The sequence below is a fragment of the Budorcas taxicolor genome, chromosome 2 (assembly GCF_023091745.1).
Source record: "Budorcas taxicolor isolate Tak-1 chromosome 2, Takin1.1, whole genome shotgun sequence".
NCBI lineage: Eukaryota > Metazoa > Chordata > Mammalia > Artiodactyla > Bovidae > Budorcas > Budorcas taxicolor.
This window is the reverse complement of record NC_068911.1, coordinates 16627703-16647934: the sequence shown is the minus strand read 5'-3', so window position 1 is coordinate 16647934 and position 20232 is coordinate 16627703. Positions and strand designations below refer to the sequence as shown.

Genomic DNA, 20232 nt, shown 5'->3' with positions numbered 1-20232 from the left:
GTGAGTCTCTTGTCTACCTACCCACTTCAGTTCTTTCCCAGCTTCCCTTCCTTAGCATACCCCAGCCTTTGATACACCTCTGCCTCCCACTCTCTTGCCCCCTACTTGACCCAGAAATTCTTCCTCATCTCCTAAGTCTCAGCTGAGACAACACTTCCCCTGGGAAGTGAACTCGAATTTTCTGACTACCCCCCATCACCACGTCAGTCTCACTGCACTGGAGTTGTCTGTGCATTTGTCTATTTCCCCTACAAGCCTGTGAAGCTAGAGATCATTGATCTTGGTCATAGCCGTAGCACCACAATATAGAGTAGGTATTCAATAAATATTTATTGGCTTAATGGATGATGAAAAGCCTTTCCACCTCTAGACATACCAGGGCTCAGCACTGTCTGCATGCCCCCTGCAACCAGCCAGAACTCCAGCCTCATCCTCACCTTCCTGCAACAAGGCTTTCTGGATGCCCCATGATGGGTCTGCACTAAGCCCCATGAGAAGAAAGCAGTGGAGGAAGCAGGTGTGGGCTTCTTGCCCAGCTTGCCCCTCCTCTCACTGCAGACCTAGGTCTGCCTTTCCTCAAACTCACCAGCTCTGATCATGGATAGCATCTCCCTTAGTCCTGCCTCCTTTCTTATCCTGGAGAAACTCAAAGGAAGCCTTATGGCTGCTTTTATTTTAAAAAGACATTATTTCAGGGTTTCCCTGGTGGCTCAGTAGTAATTTGCCTGCCAACGCAGGAGACACAGGTTTGATCCCCAATCTGGGAAGATCCCATATGCCGTGGAGCCACTATGCCCGTGCACCACGACTACTGAGCCTGTGCTCTAGAGCCCAGGAACCACGACTACTGAGCCCACACCTCAACTACTAAAACCCAGGCGCCCTAGAGCCTGTGTTCCACAGCAAGAGAAGCCACCGCAAGGAGAAGCCTGAGCACCACAACTAGAGAGTAGCCGCTGCTCCTTGAAACTAGAGAAAAGTCCAGGCAGCTGTGAAGACCCAGCACAGCCAAAATAAATAAATAAAATTATTTTTGAAAAGATGCTATTTTAGTGTATTCTTTTGAGTAGGTAACATATGCACATGGTACAAAATAAACATTTCCTATTCCTGCCCTCACCTGCCTCATGACAGCCTCCTCAGAGGTCACCATAGCTACCATTTTCCTGTGCAGCCTTCCATAAATGTATGCACAAATAAACAAATATATAGAAGTTCTCTCTCTTTTTTCACTCAATGGCAGTATTCCATTCATGCTCCTCTGTAGCTTACTTTTTTCAGTTACCATGAGATTTTGAAGATGATTCTGTATAAGTACATAAAAAGCCTCCTTGTTGTGGCTGCATGCTACTTCATTGTGTGAAACTGTGACAGAACTGATTGAATCAGACGGACATTTAAGTTGCTTCCAATCTTTTGCCATGGCAGATATGGTGCAGTTAATAATCTTGAACTTCTATTGTTTTGCTCATAGGCCAAATCCTAAAAGCGGAATTTCTGGATCAAAGAGTCAAACAGTGGTTACAGAGATGGTATCCATTTATCCACAGCCTCATCAACATTATGTGTTAACATTTGCTTTGATGTTTACCATGTGATTAGTGACAAGTGGTGTCTCAGTGTAGTTTGGGGTAGGGACTTCCCTGGAAGTCCAGTGGTAAGGCTCCATGGTCCCACTGCAGAGGGCACGAGTTTGGTTGGGCAACTAAGGTCCTGCATGCCACACAGTGCAGCAAAAAAAAAAAAAGAAAGGGAGGGTGGTAAAAATCCATATATGAATAGTTATACTGCGTTGGCCAAAAAGTTCATTCAAGTTTTTCCTTAAAATGTTACAGAAAAAAGATGAACTTTATGGCCAATTCAAAATCTTAGCCATTTTCAAGCACCAGATTCAGCAATACTAAATATATTCACATTGCTACACAATCTAAAATCACAATAGTTAATGTTGACAACCTAGTGCCAGGCCCAGCTTGGGACAGCCTCTGTTCCTCAGTGGTGGTGGAGACAGAAATGTAAACAGGCATGACATGCCAGCATCACCACAGCTGAGGCTGTAAGAGCTCAGGAAGCTGGGGGCTGAGCTGGGGTGTGGGGGATGTGTCTTAGGAAGAGGGGGTCCAAGGTGCCCTCTGAAAAAAGGAAAGATCTTCCAGGCTGAGGAACTTGGGTGAACAAAGTTCTGCCTGACTGAGAGACCCAGGTATATTCTAGGAACTGCAAGTAATGTTCCTGAAAGCCAGCAAGATGAGTAAGGGGGATGAGATGGGAGAAGTCACAGTCTTAGGCCGAAGAGCCTTGAAGGTCACTGTGGGGACTTTGTCATTGGGGGCCGGCAAGTTTGGGAAAGAAGAGAGCCAAGATCAAAGACTGGAGTTAGACTGACAGGTGGGTGCTGGGCTCAGGCGAGAGGAGAGGAGAAGGAAGGCCTCCAGGGCTCTGGGGCATTTAGAACGAAGCCCTGTGCTCCGTTGCACCTGAGGGTCCGACTGCAAGTGGGAAGGTGAGAGGAAGTGGATTCCCAAAGGAGATGCCAGCCCTAAGAAGCGGACATGGATCCTCGGGAGCTGGGTTGGGTCCAAGGAAAGAAGCCTGACCAGTCAAAGGATGGAAGCGTGAGGTGAGCCACAGCCTCGGGCCTCAAACTGTGAGGTTTCTCAGCCGGGGGCCGGGACGCGAGATCGCAAACCAGTGACCGCAGGCGGATCAGATCCCCTTCCCCAGCCGGCTCCTGGGTCATTGCGGTTCTCTAAGCCCCGCCCCACAGGCCCCGCCCCTACGGATATTGATAGGGGAGGCTAGACACCCTCCCCCCTCCTCCGCAGGGGAGGGGCGTGAGGACTGGAGAGGTGCGGTGGTGGGGGGGTGGGTAGGATGATCCGGCGTCGCCATGGCAACTAGGCCGGTGGTCTGCCCTGGAGACCCAGGACAGAAGCCAGCAGTGAGCGGCGGAGCGAGGCTCCGCGGGCTGGGCGCGGGGGCTCGGGTCTCCAGGGAGGAGTTGGGGAACACCGGGCTATTCTCGCTGAGGGTTCCTGGTGGCGCAGGTTGTCCGTGTGTTTGCAAGCGTGTGTCTGCTAAGTTCTCCGGGGTAAGTGTGCCAGCGCGTGTCTGGGTTTATGCACGACTGTGAGCGTGCGCACGTGGGCACAGGCGTGTGCGCGGGAGTGTCCGTGCAAGATGCGTGTGCCAGCCTGCCCGTGAATGTGTGTGCACCCGGGTGCGTTCCTTAAGTGTGCCCGGGCGGGCGCCGGCGGGAGAGTCCCGCCCCCTCCCCAGCCTCCGGCCGCCCCTCCCCGCCGCCCGCCGCCCGCGCCGGCTGCCTCCTAGCCTCCACCTCGCTCACCCCCTCCTCCCCGCACTTTCTCCGGCTCTCCCTCCCGCTCGGCTCAGACTGCCGGACTCGGCGCTCTTCTCGCCGGCCGCCCCGGGAATCGCCGGCCGCCACCGCCCAGCCCGCACCCGCTGGCCCCCCAGTGCTTGGGCACCTGTTGGAGGCGCACAGATAGGTGCTGGGGGCTGGTTTCCCGGGGACGAGAGGGTGAGGGTGAGCGTGTGTGTGTCAGCCTGTGTGCCTCCGAGGGGTGTTCGGCTCTCCGGAGGCTGCAATTCCTGGCTCCGCTGGAGATCCGATCTCAGGAGGAAGCATCTGAGGTGGGGGTCCCCACCTTGGGCCGCAGGGGGTGGAGGACCAGCCAGCCAGGCAGACCCTGAGGTTGAATGAAGGGACTGTGGGAAGTGGGAACCTAAGGGGCGGGTGACACCCAGGCCAGACCAGTGCCTGGTGCAGAAGGATGGCCAGAGCCTCAGAGAGGGAGAGGAGGGGCCCTACGAGGGCCGCTTGAGGGGTCGGCAGGGCCCAGAGCAGACAGAAGCCCAGAATGAGGGGCAGGAGCTGGGATGAGAAAGGGGACAGTCTAGAGGTAGGTGGGCAAGGCTGTGCTGGAGCCAGGACCTCTCTTCAGGGAGTGGCTGCCAGCCTGGCCCCGGGGGGAGCACAGCTCAGGGTCTGGAGGGCCCAGGCCTCCTGCCTGCCCCTCGGCTGGCACAGGCTGCCTTCTCCCTCAGCGCCCAGGAAGGGAGGCCAGTGAGGGCCCTCAGACGCCAGTGGTTGCCGCCTGGCCCTCAGCCAGCAGACGGGAGGTTTGAGGACTCATCCAGCCCAGGGCTCACGCTCTCCCTCCCCAAGCTAGGGGTGCTTCATGAGGGGCCGCAGGGGCGACCGCATGGCCATCAACATCCAGGAGCACATGGCCATCAACGTGTGCCCGGGGCCCATCCGGCCCATCCGCCAGATCTCCGACTACTTCCCCCGCCGGGGACCTGGCCTCGAAGTGGGTGGCGGGGGCTTCGGAGAGGCCCCTGCTCATCTGGCCCCCCTGGCCCTGGCCCCACCGGCGGCCCTCCTTGGGGCCACCACGCCTGAGGAGGGAGCCGAGGTGGACAGCTACGACTCAGATGATACCAGTGAGTCTGGGGGCTTGAAGGGTCCAGGGCACTCCTGGGGGCCTCAAGGCTGGTGGGAAGGGCCTGGGCTCTGCTGGGGGTGGGGAGGCGGCGGGCACTGCTGCCACAGCTGCAGTCGGAGTGGAGATTACAGCTTCAGCGAGGCTCAATATTCAATATTTCTGCTGAGACACTCAACCACCCACACAGCCCCAGTTGCAGCCCAGCCAGGGACCCAGACACGCACAGGCTCGCGGGCTGACAGCCGCAGATACGCACACACCTTCACAGCTGGCACACAGCGGGGCCGCCCGACCGTCTCACACACACCTTGTCTTTGTGCACTCACTCAGGTAAGCTCTTCCTTCTCTTCCTCCAGCTGCCCTGGGCACCCTGGAGTTTGACCTTCTCTACGACCAGGCTTCCTGCACTCTGCACTGTAGTATCCTCAGGGCTAAGGTGGGTGCTCCCTGCCTCCCCCTGCTGGCCTCCTATCCTGAGAGGGGTGGGTTTCCATTCTCCCGTCTCTCCCCGCTGGACTCTTTGCACCCCATGGACTCTAAAGTCTATGGAATTCTCCAGGTCAGAATACTGGAGTAGCCTTTCCCTTCTCCACTCCCTCCCCTTCCCCAGGCCTAGTTCCTTCTCCTTCTCTCCAGCCCCTAAGTGTCCACACTGTAGACAGACAGACAGGGAGAGGGTAGGTGGGTTGGCAGGCCTGGAGCTCACAGCTGTCTTCCCTCTGGTCCTCCCCAGGGCCTCAAGCCCATGGATTTCAATGGCCTGGCCGACCCCTATGTCAAGCTGCACCTGCTGCCTGGAGCCTGCAAGGTACTGGCTGGCCTCTCCCCTCCCCTAGTCCCCCCAGCTTGTGGATTCCCAACCTTCTCCAGCCTCTGTGGGTCTGGAGGACACATAATGTGAATCCTTCATCCCCTCACCTAAGGCCAATAAACTAAAAACTAAGACTCAGAGGAACACGCTGAATCCCGTGTGGAACGAGGACCTGACGTATAGCGGGATCACGGTTGATGACATCACGCACAAGGTGCTCAGGTGAGGGGTCCATCCTCCCCGGTCCCAAGCATTCCAGCTCAGCACCTCCTTGGGGACAGCTGTCATTGGAACCTTCTTTGGTTGGTTGACCCACCTCCCCTTAAGCCCTCAGATGCTCCAGAACCATCACTGGCTCCCCACCCTCTTCAGGAGCAGGCCAAAATGTTCCCCTGACTTTGCTGCCACCCCCTCTCCCCCAAATAGCTCCTACTGCTCCTCCAAGGACTGCTGTCTTATAAGGGTTCTTCACTCCTGACCTTTGTCTGCTGTGCTTCTTCCTGCCTCCTCTCTCTGCCGGCCTGAACCCCACTCATTATCCGAGGCTCTGCCTCCTCTTGCAGTCTTTCCCTGGACACTGGGATGCCTTCTCAGAGTCCCTGACTCAAGTCAGACCTACGCAGCCCGTTGTTGCCCATGTCTCCCTGATATCTCTAAGGAATGAGGTCTCAAGGGACAGGAATGGGAATGAGGTTCAGGGAGGTTAAGTGACTTGCTCAAGGTCATGCCGTAGCTATGTGGCAGAGCTGGGAACTGAACATCCCTACAGGACAGAGCTGCTCAAAAGCATCCCAGCTGAAGACAGGGCGGGGGTGCGGAGGGGGATGGATGGAAGTAAAAGCAGTATTTTCTTTTCTTAAGTTATTTGGTTCTGTCAGGTCTCAGGTGACCTTAGTTGCAGCATGTGGAATCCAGTTCCCTGACCAGGGATGGAACCCAGGCCCCCTGCATTGGGAGCATGGAGTCTTAGCCACCGGACTACCAGAGAAGTCCCAAAGCAGTATCTTTTAATTCCTGGGCTCATGAGTATCTCCTAGGCTGGCTCCTGCTCCACAGAGTAAAGGACAAGGGCTCTGGCGGGGGAGGGGTGGGCTCCTGGTCAACTGCGCGAGGCTCCTCCAGGCCTTTCTGGCTCTGACGTCCTGGTCTCGTGACCCATATTCACCAGTGTACACCCTGTGCGCGTTCAGTTGGTCCCCAGGCCCTGAATGGAGGCAGTTACGTGTGTGTAGAGGGGAGGGGGCAATGTTCCCAAGATTTGTGAGGGATTTCTCAGCAAGCTGAGCAGGTCCTGATGGGCAGGGACAGCCTGAGCAGCTGGAAAGGTAGGGGCTGAGGTACAGGCAAATCAAAGCATCCTCCTCAAGCTCCAGGCCTGGTGCTGGAGACAGCTGTTTTACAAGTGAGGGGTTTGGTGACTCAGACAATAAACATCTGCCTGTAATGCAGGAGACCCGGGTTCAACCCTTGGGTTGGCAAGATCCCCCCGAGGAGGAAATGGCACCCCACTCCAGTATCCTTGCCTGGGAAATCCCATGGACAGTGAAGCCTGGAGGGCTACAGTCCATGGGGTCGCGAAGAGTAGGACACAACTGAGCAACTAACAACAGAGTATTGAGGGCAGAGCTGGGACCAGTCTCGGGTGCTCAGAATTCAGTTGGGGACCTTTCTCCCACCTTGGAGTGGGGCTCAGGTACTCCAGGGGGCCTTGACCCTGCAGTTCCCCACCAGGATCTCTGTCTGTGATGAAGACAAGCTGAGCCACAACGAGTTCATCGGGGAGATCCGAGTACCCCTCCGCCGCCTCAAGCCTTCACAGAAGAAGCATTTTAACATCTGCCTGGAGCGCCAGGTTCCGGTCTGTGTGGGGCGGTGGGGTACTACGGCCAGGGGGCTCAGGGGAGACCAGGTTTCCAGAACTTTCTCTCCTCCCCCTCAGCTGGCCTCACCCTCTTCCATGTCTGCGGCGCTGAGGGGCATCTCCTGTTACCTGAAGGAGGTGAGCCACCCGTGGGGACTGCTTCTGGTGGGAGGTGGTGGGGGTGCCGCTGACCCCCGTGTCTGCCCGCAGCTGGAGCAGGTGGAGCAGGGGCCCGGGCTGCTGGAAGAGCGTGGGCGCATCCTGCTGAGCCTCAGCTACAGCTCTCGGCGCCACGGGCTGCTGGTGGGCATCGTGCGCTGCGCCCACCTGGCTGCCATGGACGTCAATGGCTACTCCGACCCCTATGTCAAGACGTGAGCTCCTGCCCTGTTCTGAGGCCTGTCCTCCCCTCCCCAGGGAACTGCCCCCAGCCCCATCTTCCTCTGGGGTCTGGCCTGTCCCTGACCTACCTGTCCCCCAACCCCCAACTCCCATTCCCCTCTCCGCTCCTTGGCAGGTACCTGAGGCCAGATGTGGATAAGAAATCCAAGCATAAAACATGCGTGAAGAAGAAGACTCTCAACCCGGAATTTAATGAGGTGAATGGGACCGAGACCGGAAATTGAGGTGGGGGGCTGGGGCTGGGGGCAGTGCCTCATGGAAGGTGTGACCTACCCTGTCCCAGGAGTTCTTCTACGACATGGAGCTCTCCACTCTGGCCACCAAGACCCTGGAAGTCACAGTCTGGGACTATGACATCGGCAAATCCAACGACTTCATCGGTGAGGGAGGAGCCTGCCGGGTGGTGCCCGATGGAGGGCAGCCTGGCAGCCAGCCGGGCCCTGATCTTGCCTGCCTCTGCTGCTCCCCAGGTGGCGTGTCCCTGGGGCCAGGCGCCCGGGGAGAGGCCCGGAAGCACTGGAGCGACTGTCTGCAGCAGCCGGACACAGCCCTGGAGCGCTGGCACACTTTGACCAGCCAGCTGCCCCCTGCGGCCGGGGCTCTGCCCTCAGCCTGAGCGGCTCCACTGGGGCCAGGTCCAGTACCCAACCTTCGCACGAGTGTGTTGCACGTTTACACAGGGTGGATGCCTCACCCTGCACTACCTGTCTTATTTCGTGAGAGTCTCCGTGACTGTGGGTCTGTCTTCTTGTGAGGGACTGTGGAGATCTATATTCACATATGCAAACTTCCTTCTGCCTGACTCGCTACAACCTGCAAATATGCAAGCCACCCATCCTAAGCACACCTGCGGGGGGGGTCCAACAGAGCCCCGGGCCCCGGCTGCTGCTTCTCTCTCCTGCCTCTCCAGGCTGCCCGTTCCCCTCCCCTATAGGAGGAGGTCGGATTAGGCGGGGTTTGGAGGAGAACGTTTCCAAAAAAAGAAAAGGACAAAAAACAAAGAGCCACTTCTTTAATACACAATCTTCATTTAAAAAACAACACACACACACACACACACACACAATACCTAGCCCTGTATAGCTGCCCTTTTAAGCGGGGGGCCACCGCAGGGTCTCTGCCTCTCTGAGAGGTGACAGATGGCCCTGGCCACTCCTTTAAATAACTGTCCTCTGGATCGGGCTGGGATGTGAGGGCAGGACCCCTGCCCTCCCTGGAGAGGGCCCACCTTCTGGGGGATGTTCGTGCATGTTTATGCCTTTTCTGATTGTGTCCGTGGCCGCAGCATGGCAACTGGGCGTCAATAAACTTCTCTGAGGAAGCTGGGGGCTCGTGTGTGCTGGCTCCGAGGGGGCTAGGCAGGGGGCTGGGCAGAGGGGCTCACTCCGGGATGTCGATCACCAGGTCATCGTCCCCGTCCAGGGCGTCGTCCCCGCTGCCCGCGTCGCTGAACATCTGCCGAGGGACGGCGCTCAGGATCGTGGGGGGGGGCATCTTGGGTGGGGGTAGGGGGGCCAAGGCTGCCCCCACCCCAGCCCCAGAGCCCCGGCCTGGGAAGGTCAGCGGCCCTCCCACAGGGCAGTCGGGGGGTCCCACCGCCATCTGCAGCAGGGGGAGAAACACAGGGAGGGCTTATCAGGGGGGCACTGGTAGCTCCAGGGGGCTGGCACTGCCCCTTAAGACAGTTCTAAGAGCCAGGGAAGAGGGCAAAGGCTCATTCAAGGGGCAGTGGACAAACCAGGCCAGCCAAGGCTGGAGTCAGGGAACCTGCCCCACCTCAGCCCCTTCAGAGCCTCAAATCAGCAAGTGCCTGGGGGTGAGGGGTGGTGATGGAGGTGGTGATGAGGGTGGTGGTGGAGGGGGTCTCACAGGAAACCAGGAAGGAAAGCCTGGGCCTGGCCCTGGCCAGTAAGGCACTGTGGCTGCCCCTGTAGTAGCAGTCAGAGCCAGACAAGAGCCTGCCTGCCCGCCTCTGGGCACCTGAGTTATTGCTGGCCTCCACTGCCTCCTCTCCCTCCTCCTCTTGAGGGGCTCTCTGGTGCGGTGCAGGGTGTCCAAGGTCTTCACCCCCCCGCCATGTGAGGCTTCTACCTCTTATGTCTGGGACGGGCCCCTCTTTGGGATCCCCGCAGCCACTGGCCAGGGCCAGGCCCTCCTCTCAGCTCACCTGGGCTATGGGACCAGCCTCCTAACTGGAATCCCTGCCTTCAGCCTCTCCCAGATCCAGCTCCTCCTCCGCACTGCAGCCAGAGTGAGCTCTCTAAAACACAGACCTGAGCGTGTCACTCCTCCACTTGAGGGCCATGGCGGACAGGCAGCGCCTGAGAACAGGCTGGTCCCTCCACCTGGAGTGTCCTTTTCTATGGGTCAGAAGTCCAGCTTTGTGCTGAGGCTGGGAAGTAGCCTCTGTCCAGTTCAACCCTCCAGCTGCCCCCCTGCCCCAGGTCCTTCTGAATCCTCCCCAGAGCTCTGGGGACCTCATGCTCTGCCCGTGGGCACAAACTGAACACCTACTATGTGCCAGGTGACTTCCACTAATGACCTCTGACCATTCTGACCACCCTGGAAGGGAGGAGAGGTCATTGGCCACAGGAAATGGAGGCTTGGAGTGGAGGTCTGAAGGCACGGGCCTCCCAGGTTCCCACCGGGCAGTGTCCAGTCTGGCCCCAGGGTGGGGGCGGGGCAGTGGTCTTCATGGTGGCCCTTCTGATTGCTTTAACTCATTCGGGCCCCAGGGGCCTACTCTCTGCTTCTCTAGGCATCTCCCCCCTACTCACTGCTGTTCCTGGGGTGGCATGGAGGGCCAGAGAGGGTTTGTACCTCAGGGGACAGGAGTCTGCCAGGACAGATGACAGGCAGGAGGCCAGCTCTGCACAGTGCCCTCGCACACAGTACCAGGCACCCATGTGCGCACCCGGGACCGAGAAAGCCAGCAGCATGGCTGGCCCCTCCTCTAGCCACAGCCTCTCGAGTCCCTACCTAAGTCCCCTCTGCTTGGATTTACTCCATGGCCTCCTCAGCGTGGCCCACAGCAGCAAATGTTTATCTGTGGCCTGCCAGGCACTGGGCTAAGTGTCTTCTCTCTGTTGACTCATTTTATCCTCACAGGGGCCCCACTGGACAGAGAAGCAAGCAGAGGTTCCCAGAGTCAAACAATCTACCCAAGTCACACAGCGCCTGTGTGGATGAGGCCCAGGCTCCTGACTGACCTCCTTCAGTCTTCATAGCATTCCCTCTCCTCCTCAGACCTGCCCCTCCTGTCTCCTCACACCACCCACCCAGAAACTTCAGTGACCCTTCACTCTCCTTGCAGAATATCCGGCTGTCTATGACCCACCCCTCCATCTTCTTTCCGATGTTCTTCCCTCTCACCACTCATGCTTCAGCCCAAACACCACTTTCACCAGGCCCCTGCCGCCTTTTCACCATTGCCTCGGCCTGAATACCCAAATCTCACTCACCCTGGACTCAGATGTTACCTGTTCTTTGAGGCCTTCCCTGATATACTCTCTCCCCCATGCACAGTGATCCATCTGGGCCCCTCTGCCCTGCATGACTAGAATGTAGCTTCCTGACACACGTCTGCTTCAGGACCCAGAACCTCAGAGCCTCAAACTGCCAAGTCTACACCACGCCTCCACCCTCTGCTCCAGGTTTCGGTGGCTTGAGCCCTCTCCACCCGCACGCCCCACATGCCAGAAGCAAAAACCCTGCTGAGGAGAGTGAAACAGAAGCTGGGCAGTCACTCATTTTCCAGGCTCAAAGGCCAAGGTCATACAGAAGTGAGTGGCAGGGCTGGGGTTCAAACTCCAGAACCCACACTCCTGACTACCACAGGCATGGCTCTCATTTCACTTCTGGCTCCAGAGCCTCGAGTCTACAGTCTACCCAATGGAGAGTCATCAGACCAGTCCCTATATCACTTTGGCTCAGAGCTGGAAGGGCCCTGTGCCTTCCGTATCCTCATCTCTCCTGGCACTCAGGGTGTCGGCCTCTTCTCTCCATCTACCTCCCTGCCCATGACTTCCAAATATGCACCCCATGTGGCCCAGGCTCACACTACCCAGTTGTCCTGTCCATTTCCAGACAACATCGCAACATGTCCAAAGTCAAACTCACCTTCCCTCCCAAACCTGCTCCTCCCACAGTCCTCCCCGACTCAGAAGGGCCACTCCACTTCTTCAGCTGCTCAGGCCAAACCGCCTGGAGTCACGTCCTTGCCCCTCAGATACTGCTCTGACTGGCACTCTGGTCACTCTTTCTCACTTTCCTCTGACCACACTGGCTTCCTTCCTAAATGAAACACTTCCCAGACAGCCAAAGGGCTGCTGCTCATTCCCTTTTAAATTTCTGACCACCCAACTGTAAGATGGATTCTTCACCTGAATCCAGTTTTCTACACTGTGACCTAAGTATCTTGCTTATTTTCCACCTATCCCTTCAAGAACGTGGGCTCTGAGAAGGTAGGGATTTTTGTTGTGTTCACTACTGTATCTGCAGCACCTAGAATAGTGCTTGGTACACAGGAGGCCCTCCACAGTTCTTGCTGATTATATGTGGTCTGATCACTCCCTTCATACACACACATTCTGACACCTAGAGGGTCAAGGTCACGTGGTTTTTAAGTGCTGCAGCCTTGACTTCATTCTAGATTCCACAACTCCATCCCTCCTCGGTGGCTCCCTGGGATAACAGAACACCTGTGAAAAGGAGCTTGGCCCCAGCAGTCTTTACTCTGCATCCCCCGAGGCTGGGCTTGACTGGACTGGTGTTGCAGGAGCCAGGACTTTTGGGACCCAACCCTCAGCACCCAGCCCTGGGCTGGACCCCTGGGAGCAGTCCCACATAAGTCCTTCATAGTTCTAGGCCAGGCCCCCAGCCTAGAGCCATCTTGAGCCTCCCTCAGATGGCTGTCCTGCCGTTCTGGCCCCTCCCTAATGTCCCCCAAACAGGGTACCTTGAGTTTCCGGGGCAGGCGGGGCCGTTTCTCCCGCTTGGGCCTCAGGGGGCTGGGCTCGGGCAGCTGCAGGGCCAGGTAGTCAGAAGGGAATGGGGGGTAGGTGGGGGAAGCCAGCTGCAGGCAGGAGTGAGGGGATGGAGATGGGAAATGGAGTGGATGGGGTGGGGGTGGAGGGAAGAAATGCAAACAGGAGGAAGAATGGAAAAACAAGAGATGGTGATGAGTGTGGCTCCTGAGAACAGACGGGAGGGGACAGCAGCAGGACTGTGTCCTGGAGTCTGCTCTCCTCAGTCACGCCTGTCCCCCATTCCTACACCACAGAGGAGCGGGCAGCCCCGACTCACACCCCTCTGAGGGACGCCTGCTGGCCACCCCCAGACAGATGTCCTTGGTGCTGGGCTGGCTTCACCCTGAGGACCAGCCCCTCTGCCCAAATGATGCCCACCTTTTCCCAGGCATCGGACCATTTCCCACCCTTGACCCCAACTCACCGAGCTCAGGTATGGGGAGGGGGCCCTCGAGGCCTGAAGGGGAAACCCTGTTGAAGGAGGCAGGGAGAGGCTGGAAGGAGAGGGAGCGCCCCCCAGCGGAGGGCTTCTCTTCCTGGAGAAAGGACAGGGAAGGGGGTCAGAGGCAGAGAGGTGGCCTGTACCCTCCCCACCTCCCACCTCTTCGAGAGAATGACGACGACTTGTCTCACCTCTTAGGGGCAGGTGTGTCTGACAACTTGGGTGTCCCCTCTGTCTCGCTGTTGTCTGAAGATGCAGTGGCATCAGAGTCTGTTGAGGGGAAGGGCTGGTCAGTAGGGAGGTTGGCGGGTTCCCTACCTACCCCAGAGGGGTGTAATCTCGACTCTACAGAAGGGCTCTGGTGAACCTGAAGGGCACACAGGTGCAATTGTGGAGGGGCCCACAGCTTCCCCAGCTTCTTAAAATGCCCTTTACACCCTAATTCCTGGCTGGGCACCTCCATGCTAAAACATGTGTCAAGCATTTCCCATGTGCCAGGTTCTGGACAGGTGCTTGACATCTGCTGCCTCTCATTGTCTTCAGAAGTATTCCAGGAGGAAGAGGAGAGCGGTACCTCTGCTTTCCAGATGCAGTCCCTGAGGCTTGGAAATGAAGGTGTGGGTCTGGAGCTTGTACCCAGGCCTCCAGCTCCTAATCATTTTATGCTCTTAGTTGCCTCTGAGCTGTCTAGCACTTACCTCTACTCCACTCCCCACACCCAGGCTCCTGGGAACGTGCACCTTAAATCTTACCTTCACCTACTGCTCCCCATTCCGACTGGCACCAGGCCAGGCCGCCACTATGTCAAGGCCGCCTGCTCAGGACTCTCACCACTCCTGCCAGTCTGTCCTCCCCAACCCCAGCGTGACCCCAAATGTAAAACTGATCACATCCTTACTGAGCTCTGCCAGCATCTGAAATGCTTCTTATGGCCTCAACCTACCTTTCTGGTCTCCCAACCACACTGTATTCACATCACACCAACCTGTTTTCTCAAAGCCAAAAGTCATTCCCCAGGTTGGGTCTCTATCAAGAAGGCCCATGGTTCACTTAACAAGTAACTACTTACAGGTGAAATATACTGTTCCCACTTGCTTTGCTCAGATATCCTTTAAGCAGCAGATTAAATGCTACCTCTCTGAGAAGTCTCCCAGAATCCCTCATGCCCAGCTGATGGCTGATTTTTCCATAACTCTCTATTCTCAACAGTCAGGCCTCTCCTTGCTGTACCAGGCAGTGTCATGTGAGGGTGCCTCCCTCATCACACTGTGGGCTTCTCTGAGGTATAAAGGTGGCTTACATCTCTGGCTCTTGCTTCTCAGATATATCCCACTCTGACCATGAACATGCTGGGTTCCCTCATGCTACCTATTCTTAAGTCTCCCTCGACAGGATGTTAACTCAAAGACCTCCAGGAAGGAACAGGAAGGCAATGAGAAACTAGAATAAAAGCTAAATGTTTTGCCATGAGGTACATGGGCTGGCCCGAGTCTACGTCTCTGACCTCATCTACTGTTCTCCTAAATTATGTAAATGAGTGCTGCATGTTTTAGCAAGATATTATTTACAAAAACAAGTAACCTGGCTGTTTGCTGATGCCTGCTCTAGACACTATGGAAAGGTGACTGCATGTGACTTGGCTAATGACAAAAACAGGGCCACAAAGGCCAATCTTAGAGCTTTTTCAAACTGTGGGTATCATACCTAATACTGGATCACAAACTTAACATTTTTGAGGGGAAAAAAAAAAATCAGTCTAAAAAGTATCAGAACTGCATATGGTAATCTTACTGTTGTTTTATTCTGTCTTTTAAGTAAGGAAGTATGTGAGGGTCCGTCATGATGTAAAACATATTACTAATTGCCAACAGTGCTCAAAAAGTTTAAGAACACAGCTTTTTAGACTTCAGCTCTTCAAACCATCTGGTACAGTCTTACCTCAGAGAATTTGCATTTGTGACTCCCTCTGCTAGGAAATCTCTCACTCATCTTCACAAGATAGGTTTCTTCCTATCTAGGTCCCAGCGCACATGACTTCCTGAAAAGACCCTCCTCTCTTGAAATGTTTCCTGCCATCTGCTTTTGTATGCTCTATAAACTAAGCATGGCTTTTACATTTTTAACTTGTTGGTTAGGGAAAAAGACAAATCCAAAGAAAGATATCTCATGATGTGAAAATTTTATGAAATTCAAATTTCAGTGCTTATAAATAAAGTTTTATTGAAACATAGCCATGTTCACTTATTTATACAACATCTACAGCTGTTTCGGAACTACCACCGCAAAGCTGAGTAGGTGCAATAAAAATGGTACGTTCTGCAAAGCCTAAAATACTTATTACTTGGCCCTTCACAGAAAAAGCTTATCAACCCCCACTCTATTCCAATGACTACCACTTAACCCTGATTTTATTTCCTCCCAATCTAAAATTCTAATTTATATCTTTGCTTATTTATTCCTGGCAACTACAATACAAACTCCAAGAGGTTTCATCTATCTTGGTTATCACTGCATCCCATGTGCAAAGCTCAGTGTCTGAAACACAGTAGATACTCAGTAATACTTCAGCGAAAGAAGAGCAAAGGAGGAGGGCCAGCAACTAGGCTGCCCTGGCCTCCAAGGCCTAAAGGGAGGGCCCAGGAAAGTTGCTTGAGTGCCAGGAGCATGTCCTCCACCAATTTTTCATGACCTTGCTCACCAGAAGAGTCTTCATCCACATTCTCGTACTGCAGAAGTCGGTCTAGGAGGAAACTGAGGGAAGAGACCAGGAGAACAAGAGTGGTTATTCCCATCTCTGCAGTGTCCTCTGGGCCCTCGCCTCATCTAGCCGGCCTCATGCATTTGTGGGCCCATTCCAGGATGGGGTCCGAATGCAGAGTAACAGGAGCCACATCACCCTCTGGCTTCCCTCCTTCCCTCAACGTGTCTCACCTCTTGTCCCGGGACACCTTCAGCAATTTCCTCTGCGCCTTCCTCAGTTCCTCCTGGAAGCACTCGTGTTCCTGTACCACGGGCAAGATGCTCGCTGAGCCAACCGCCGTCGTAAATTGGGGCTGGAAGCCGACCACAACTCACCCTGCTCCCTTTACACACAGGTAAACTGACGACCTACCGGCGCCAGGCCTCATCCCCCACCACCTTCCCATCCCGGCACTCACGTAGATGAGGAATTTGAGTTTTCGCTTCAGATTCCGGTATTTCTTCTTGTAGTCCACTTCACCGTCCGCCGGTCCGTTCATGACCCGCTCCGGGAGAAGCGCCTCAGCTGTAGTCCTAAATCCCGCTACGCCGAGCCGGTTCAGCCCGGCCTCTCGCGCCTCAACTTCCGGGGCCTCGGCAGGGCTGGGTCCGCTGGCACTACAACTCCCGGCGTGCCCCGCGCTCAGGGATCTTAACCACACGACCTGCTCTCCGTAGCAATACCGGGAAAGGAACGTTGCTTCCAGGGGATACGCGAAAAATGGCGCCGAAGAGAAGCGTGATGTCACAAAGATGGAGGACGCTGGAGGGCGCCCTTAACTGATTCGAAATGTGCTTAGCGATTTGAAGTGACAAGAAGACATTCCCCCCTGAGATTCCTAGTCTTCAGGCGAGGACGCCCCTTTCCGTCTGCCTTTCAAAGTCACAGAGGCCTAGTTGTTGCCCGCGACCACGAACGGAGGCAGCGTCGCGATTTGATTGCGTTACACTCAAAGGTGTAACCGGCTCCGAATAGGTTTCTAACCAGAACTTTAAAAAGCGATTCCTTCTAAGAAAAGGGAGGAGCCACGAGACCCTACAACTGCCCGGCAAAAACAAGTTTTGTCTGGCAAATTCGACCCAAGCGGCGCGCGACCGACCCGCAACGGTCTCCTGCCTCTCGGCGTCACGGCACTGCGCGTGCGCAACCTCCTGTCAAACGCACGGACGGAGGCCGGGAAGAAAAAAGGCGGGAGCCGCCAATATCAGGTGGAGCAAAATGGCGCGGGAGAATGAGATGCAGGAGTTCACCCGTAGCTTCTTCCAAGGCCACCCGGACCTCAGGTGCACCGGAGGTTGGAGTTGGGGTTGGAAAGGGCAGGGGCGGGACAAGGACTCCGTCTTGACACGTGTTTCCGCAGCACGCTTACGCACTCCATCGTGCGGCGGCGATTCTTGGCTCACGCGGGCCGCGACCACCTGGAACCTGAGGAGAAGCAGGCACTGAAGCGGCTGGTGGAGGAGGAGCTGCTGAAGATGCAGGTGTGGGAGTGACCCTGGGCCACCGCGGGCGGGGGTGGTGGCCAAGGAGGAGGGGCCTAAGAGGGGTGCGGCAGAACCCTTCCTTGGTATAGGTTCGGCTCTCTTGACACACACACAGGTGGATGAAGCGAGTGCGAAGGAAGAGAGGCTCCGCGTTGGTAAAAAGGCGAAGAGGTCTTCCGCCCCTTGCCGTGGCCCAGAGAGAAAAAGGTTCCGTTTCAATTCAGAGTCAGGTTAGTGCCTTTTGCATAGTTGGTTCATTCAAAAAAGTATTTATTGGACATGTTATGTTTCCTGCGTAGCTCAGTCAGTAAAAAATCCGCCTGCAATGCTGGAGACCTGGGTTCAATTCCTGGGTCGGGAAGAACCCTTGGAGAAGGAAATGGCAACCCACTCCAGTATTCTTGCTTGGAAAATCCCATGGACAGAGGAGCGTAGCAGGTTACAGTCCATAGGTCCGAAGAGTGGGACACGACTTGGCGCCTTTTTTTTTTTCCGTCCCAAGAACTTAGATGAGGGCGCGTGGCCCAGGAGTCAAGAACCAGAAACACGGTAAACCGAGAGCCTTTTCCTACTGGCCTTTCGTCCATCCATCAAAGCAGGATTCGAGGCAACTTGTCCCAAGTGGAGGGGGAAGGGACAGGAGGAACCGTCCAAACCTTCTCTTTTCTCCACTTTTCAGAGCCCAGCTCTGCAGCCCCCAGTCCAGACCGCCTCAGCCCCTCAGCAAAGAATGGGATGGCAGCAGATGTCACTCCAACCAAGGATGAGAGTCCAAATCAGGCCTCAAAGAAAGCAACTGAGAGCAGTGATGAGGAACAGCAGAGGGACCTGAATGCAAAGATCAGATTAGAGAAGGAGGTGGTGAAGGAGAGCAGTGAGGAGGAGGAAGAGGGCTCTGCCAGAAAGAGAAAGGTCTGGAAAGAAGAGAGCAGTGAGGAGGAGGAAAAGGAGTCCAAGGGCAGGACTAGGAAGAAGCCTGGGACAAAGACCAAGCAGGCACCAGGCAAGGCCTCAGGCAGTAGGAAGCAGGCTAGGGAGGAGAGTGAGGACAGCGAGGAGGAACCTGCCCAGGGGCCGGGAAAGAAAGGCGCTAAGAGCCACCAGGAAAGTGCAAAGGAGAGTGAGGAGGAGACCCTAACCAAGAAGAAAGAGAACAGAGGGGAAGAAGAGGACTGGAAACCCACAGCCCAGAGCAGTGGAGGGAAAAGATCAGTTCGGGAGGAGAGGAGCTGTAAGCAGAAAAGCAGGGCAGCACGACTGCTGGGAGACCAGGGGGACAGAGAGGAACAGAAGGAAAAAGCCGCAGCAAGCAGTGGTGATAGCAGTGAGGAAGATGAAGAGCCCCTGGTACAGAGGAAGCGCAAAGACAGGACCCAGGGAAAGGGTGGGAAAAGGCAGAGTGGAAGCAGCAAGGAGGATGGAGAAGACAGCCCGAGGAAGGTGAAACGAACTACTGGCAAGACAGCCAAAGAGGGCAGCATCAGTGGTGAGGCAAGCGACTCGGAGAAGGAAGTGAGTAATAGCGAGGCAGAGGGGAGCCCCAGGAAGGAGAGGAAGAACCGCTCTTCCAAGAAGAGCTCCAAGAAAGGCAGGACACGAAGTTCCTCCTCCTCTTCCATAGATGGCAGTCCAGAACGTAAAGGCAGGAAGGTGAGGGTTGAAGATGGAGTGGGAGGCCACTCTCAGGGAAGAGGGAGACCCTGACTCCAGCCCAGAAGGCTTGGCTTTCAGCTGCTGTCTTCCATTGCCAGGCTGGCTCTGGTCGCTCTGGTGAGGACCACCCCGCTGTGAGGAGGCTCAAGCGCTACATCCGGGCCTGTGGCGCCCATCGAAACTACAAGAAGCTGCTGGGTTCCTGCCGCTCACGCAAGGAACGCCTGAGTGTTCTCCGGGCAGAGCTGGAAGCCCTGGGCATGAAGGGTGAGGCTGGCTGTGCCCTGGGGGCTGCAGAGAGAGGGACTTGGCTGCTGGGGAGGGAGGATCATGAGCTGCTTCTGCTCCAGGTAACCCTTCCTTAGAGAAGTGTCGGGCTCTGAAGGAGCAGCGGGAAGAGGCAGCTGAGGTGGCCTCTTTGGACATTAACAACATCATCAGCAATTCAGGTAAGGGGCTTCCTTCCACTCCCCAGCAGCGGGTGGGACGCAGACTTTGTCCAACAACTCCTCTGCTGCTTTCTCCTGCCCTGTAGACAGGCCACGCAGACGCACAGCCTGGAACCCTTCAGGAGAAGCAGCCCCACCAGGGGAGCTATACTGCAGGACCCTGGACTCAGACGAAGAGCGGCCCCGCCCCCCACCCCCAGACTGGTCACATCTGCGGGGCATCATCAGCAGTGATGGCGAGAGCAACTGAGCTCCCCCAACCCCAGGAGGGACTTTCCTCTGGTAGAAAGTGTATACAGCATTCTTCTCACCACAACCCCCAACTCTGCCTACAGAGCAGAAGCATCTTTCTTTAGAGGACCCACAGCCCCCACGGACACAACCGGTTTGGGATTCTACTTCTCAGCTGCACATTCTCAATTTAAGGTGTTTACAGGGATTTATTTTTAAAAAGACTCAATAAAGGAGTGTTTGAATCACCTTGTCAAAACTGGTCCCCACTCTTAACCCCTGTCCAGGGAGCTGAGGAGCAGCCATTGTCCCCTTGGTCTGATTCCCTTTTTCTGATTTTCCGAAAGAAGTCCCAGCCTCCAGACCCTGCCATCAAGTCTTGACTCGAGGAGAGTGTGACTCCTTCCTCCAGCCTGATCAGTGGGCCCCTCTGACCACCCTGCTTTTTGGCTGTCTTGATAACCTAATGCCTTGCCGGGAGAAGGATCTAATAACTGGCCTTAAGAAGAATGTGAAACAAGAATGAAAGGACTGGGGAACAGCTGTTGTTTATGTCTTTCTTCTCCCTCCTGGAAACAGCCACTTAGTTCATGGGCTGACTCTTCCAGTCTTTAAAGGGGTGGATACAAGATCTAAACCTGACCAATTGGAGCACTCTAGGCC

The 20232-nt window shown here is 55.8% G+C and overlaps 3 protein-coding genes across 4 annotated transcripts; 2 read left to right on the top strand and 1 right to left on the bottom strand.

Moving 5' to 3' along the window:
- Nucleotides 1-3003: 3003 nt before the first annotated feature.
- On the top strand, nucleotides 3004-8159 carry DOC2A (double C2 domain alpha). Its single transcript, XM_052635577.1, has 11 exons — nucleotides 3004-3091; nucleotides 4190-4467; nucleotides 4826-4905; nucleotides 5203-5277; nucleotides 5393-5502; nucleotides 7012-7138; nucleotides 7220-7279; nucleotides 7352-7515; nucleotides 7659-7740; nucleotides 7827-7923; nucleotides 8014-8159. Exons 2-11 carry the CDS (start codon nucleotides 4203-4205, stop codon nucleotides 8157-8159), a joined length of 1206 nt encoding a protein of 401 aa, XP_052491537.1. The 5' UTR covers nucleotides 3004-3091; nucleotides 4190-4202.
- A 388-nt stretch (nucleotides 8160-8547) lies between these two features.
- INO80E (INO80 complex subunit E) lies at nucleotides 8548-17029 on the bottom strand. Of its 2 annotated transcripts, XM_052663350.1 has the most exons (7): nucleotides 16171-17029; nucleotides 15944-16014; nucleotides 15711-15763; nucleotides 13204-13282; nucleotides 12995-13106; nucleotides 12501-12617; nucleotides 8548-9145 (listed from the first exon to the last, which is right to left on the bottom strand). In XM_052663350.1, the coding sequence occupies exons 1-7, from the start codon at nucleotides 16249-16251 to the stop codon at nucleotides 8924-8926; spliced, it is 735 nt and encodes a 244-aa protein (XP_052519310.1). In that variant the 5' UTR covers nucleotides 16252-17029; the 3' UTR covers nucleotides 8548-8923. The 2 variants fall into 2 exon arrangements, with proteins under 2 accessions (XP_052519310.1, XP_052519319.1); XM_052663359.1 differs by lacking the exon at nucleotides 12501-12617.
- On the top strand, nucleotides 16776-19779 carry HIRIP3 (HIRA interacting protein 3). Its single transcript, XM_052663340.1, has 7 exons — nucleotides 16776-17035; nucleotides 17113-17233; nucleotides 17352-17466; nucleotides 17916-18886; nucleotides 18988-19156; nucleotides 19240-19338; nucleotides 19425-19779. Exons 1-7 carry the CDS (start codon nucleotides 16971-16973, stop codon nucleotides 19586-19588), a joined length of 1704 nt encoding a protein of 567 aa, XP_052519300.1. The 5' UTR covers nucleotides 16776-16970; the 3' UTR covers nucleotides 19589-19779.
- Nucleotides 19780-20232: the final 453 nt, after the last annotated feature.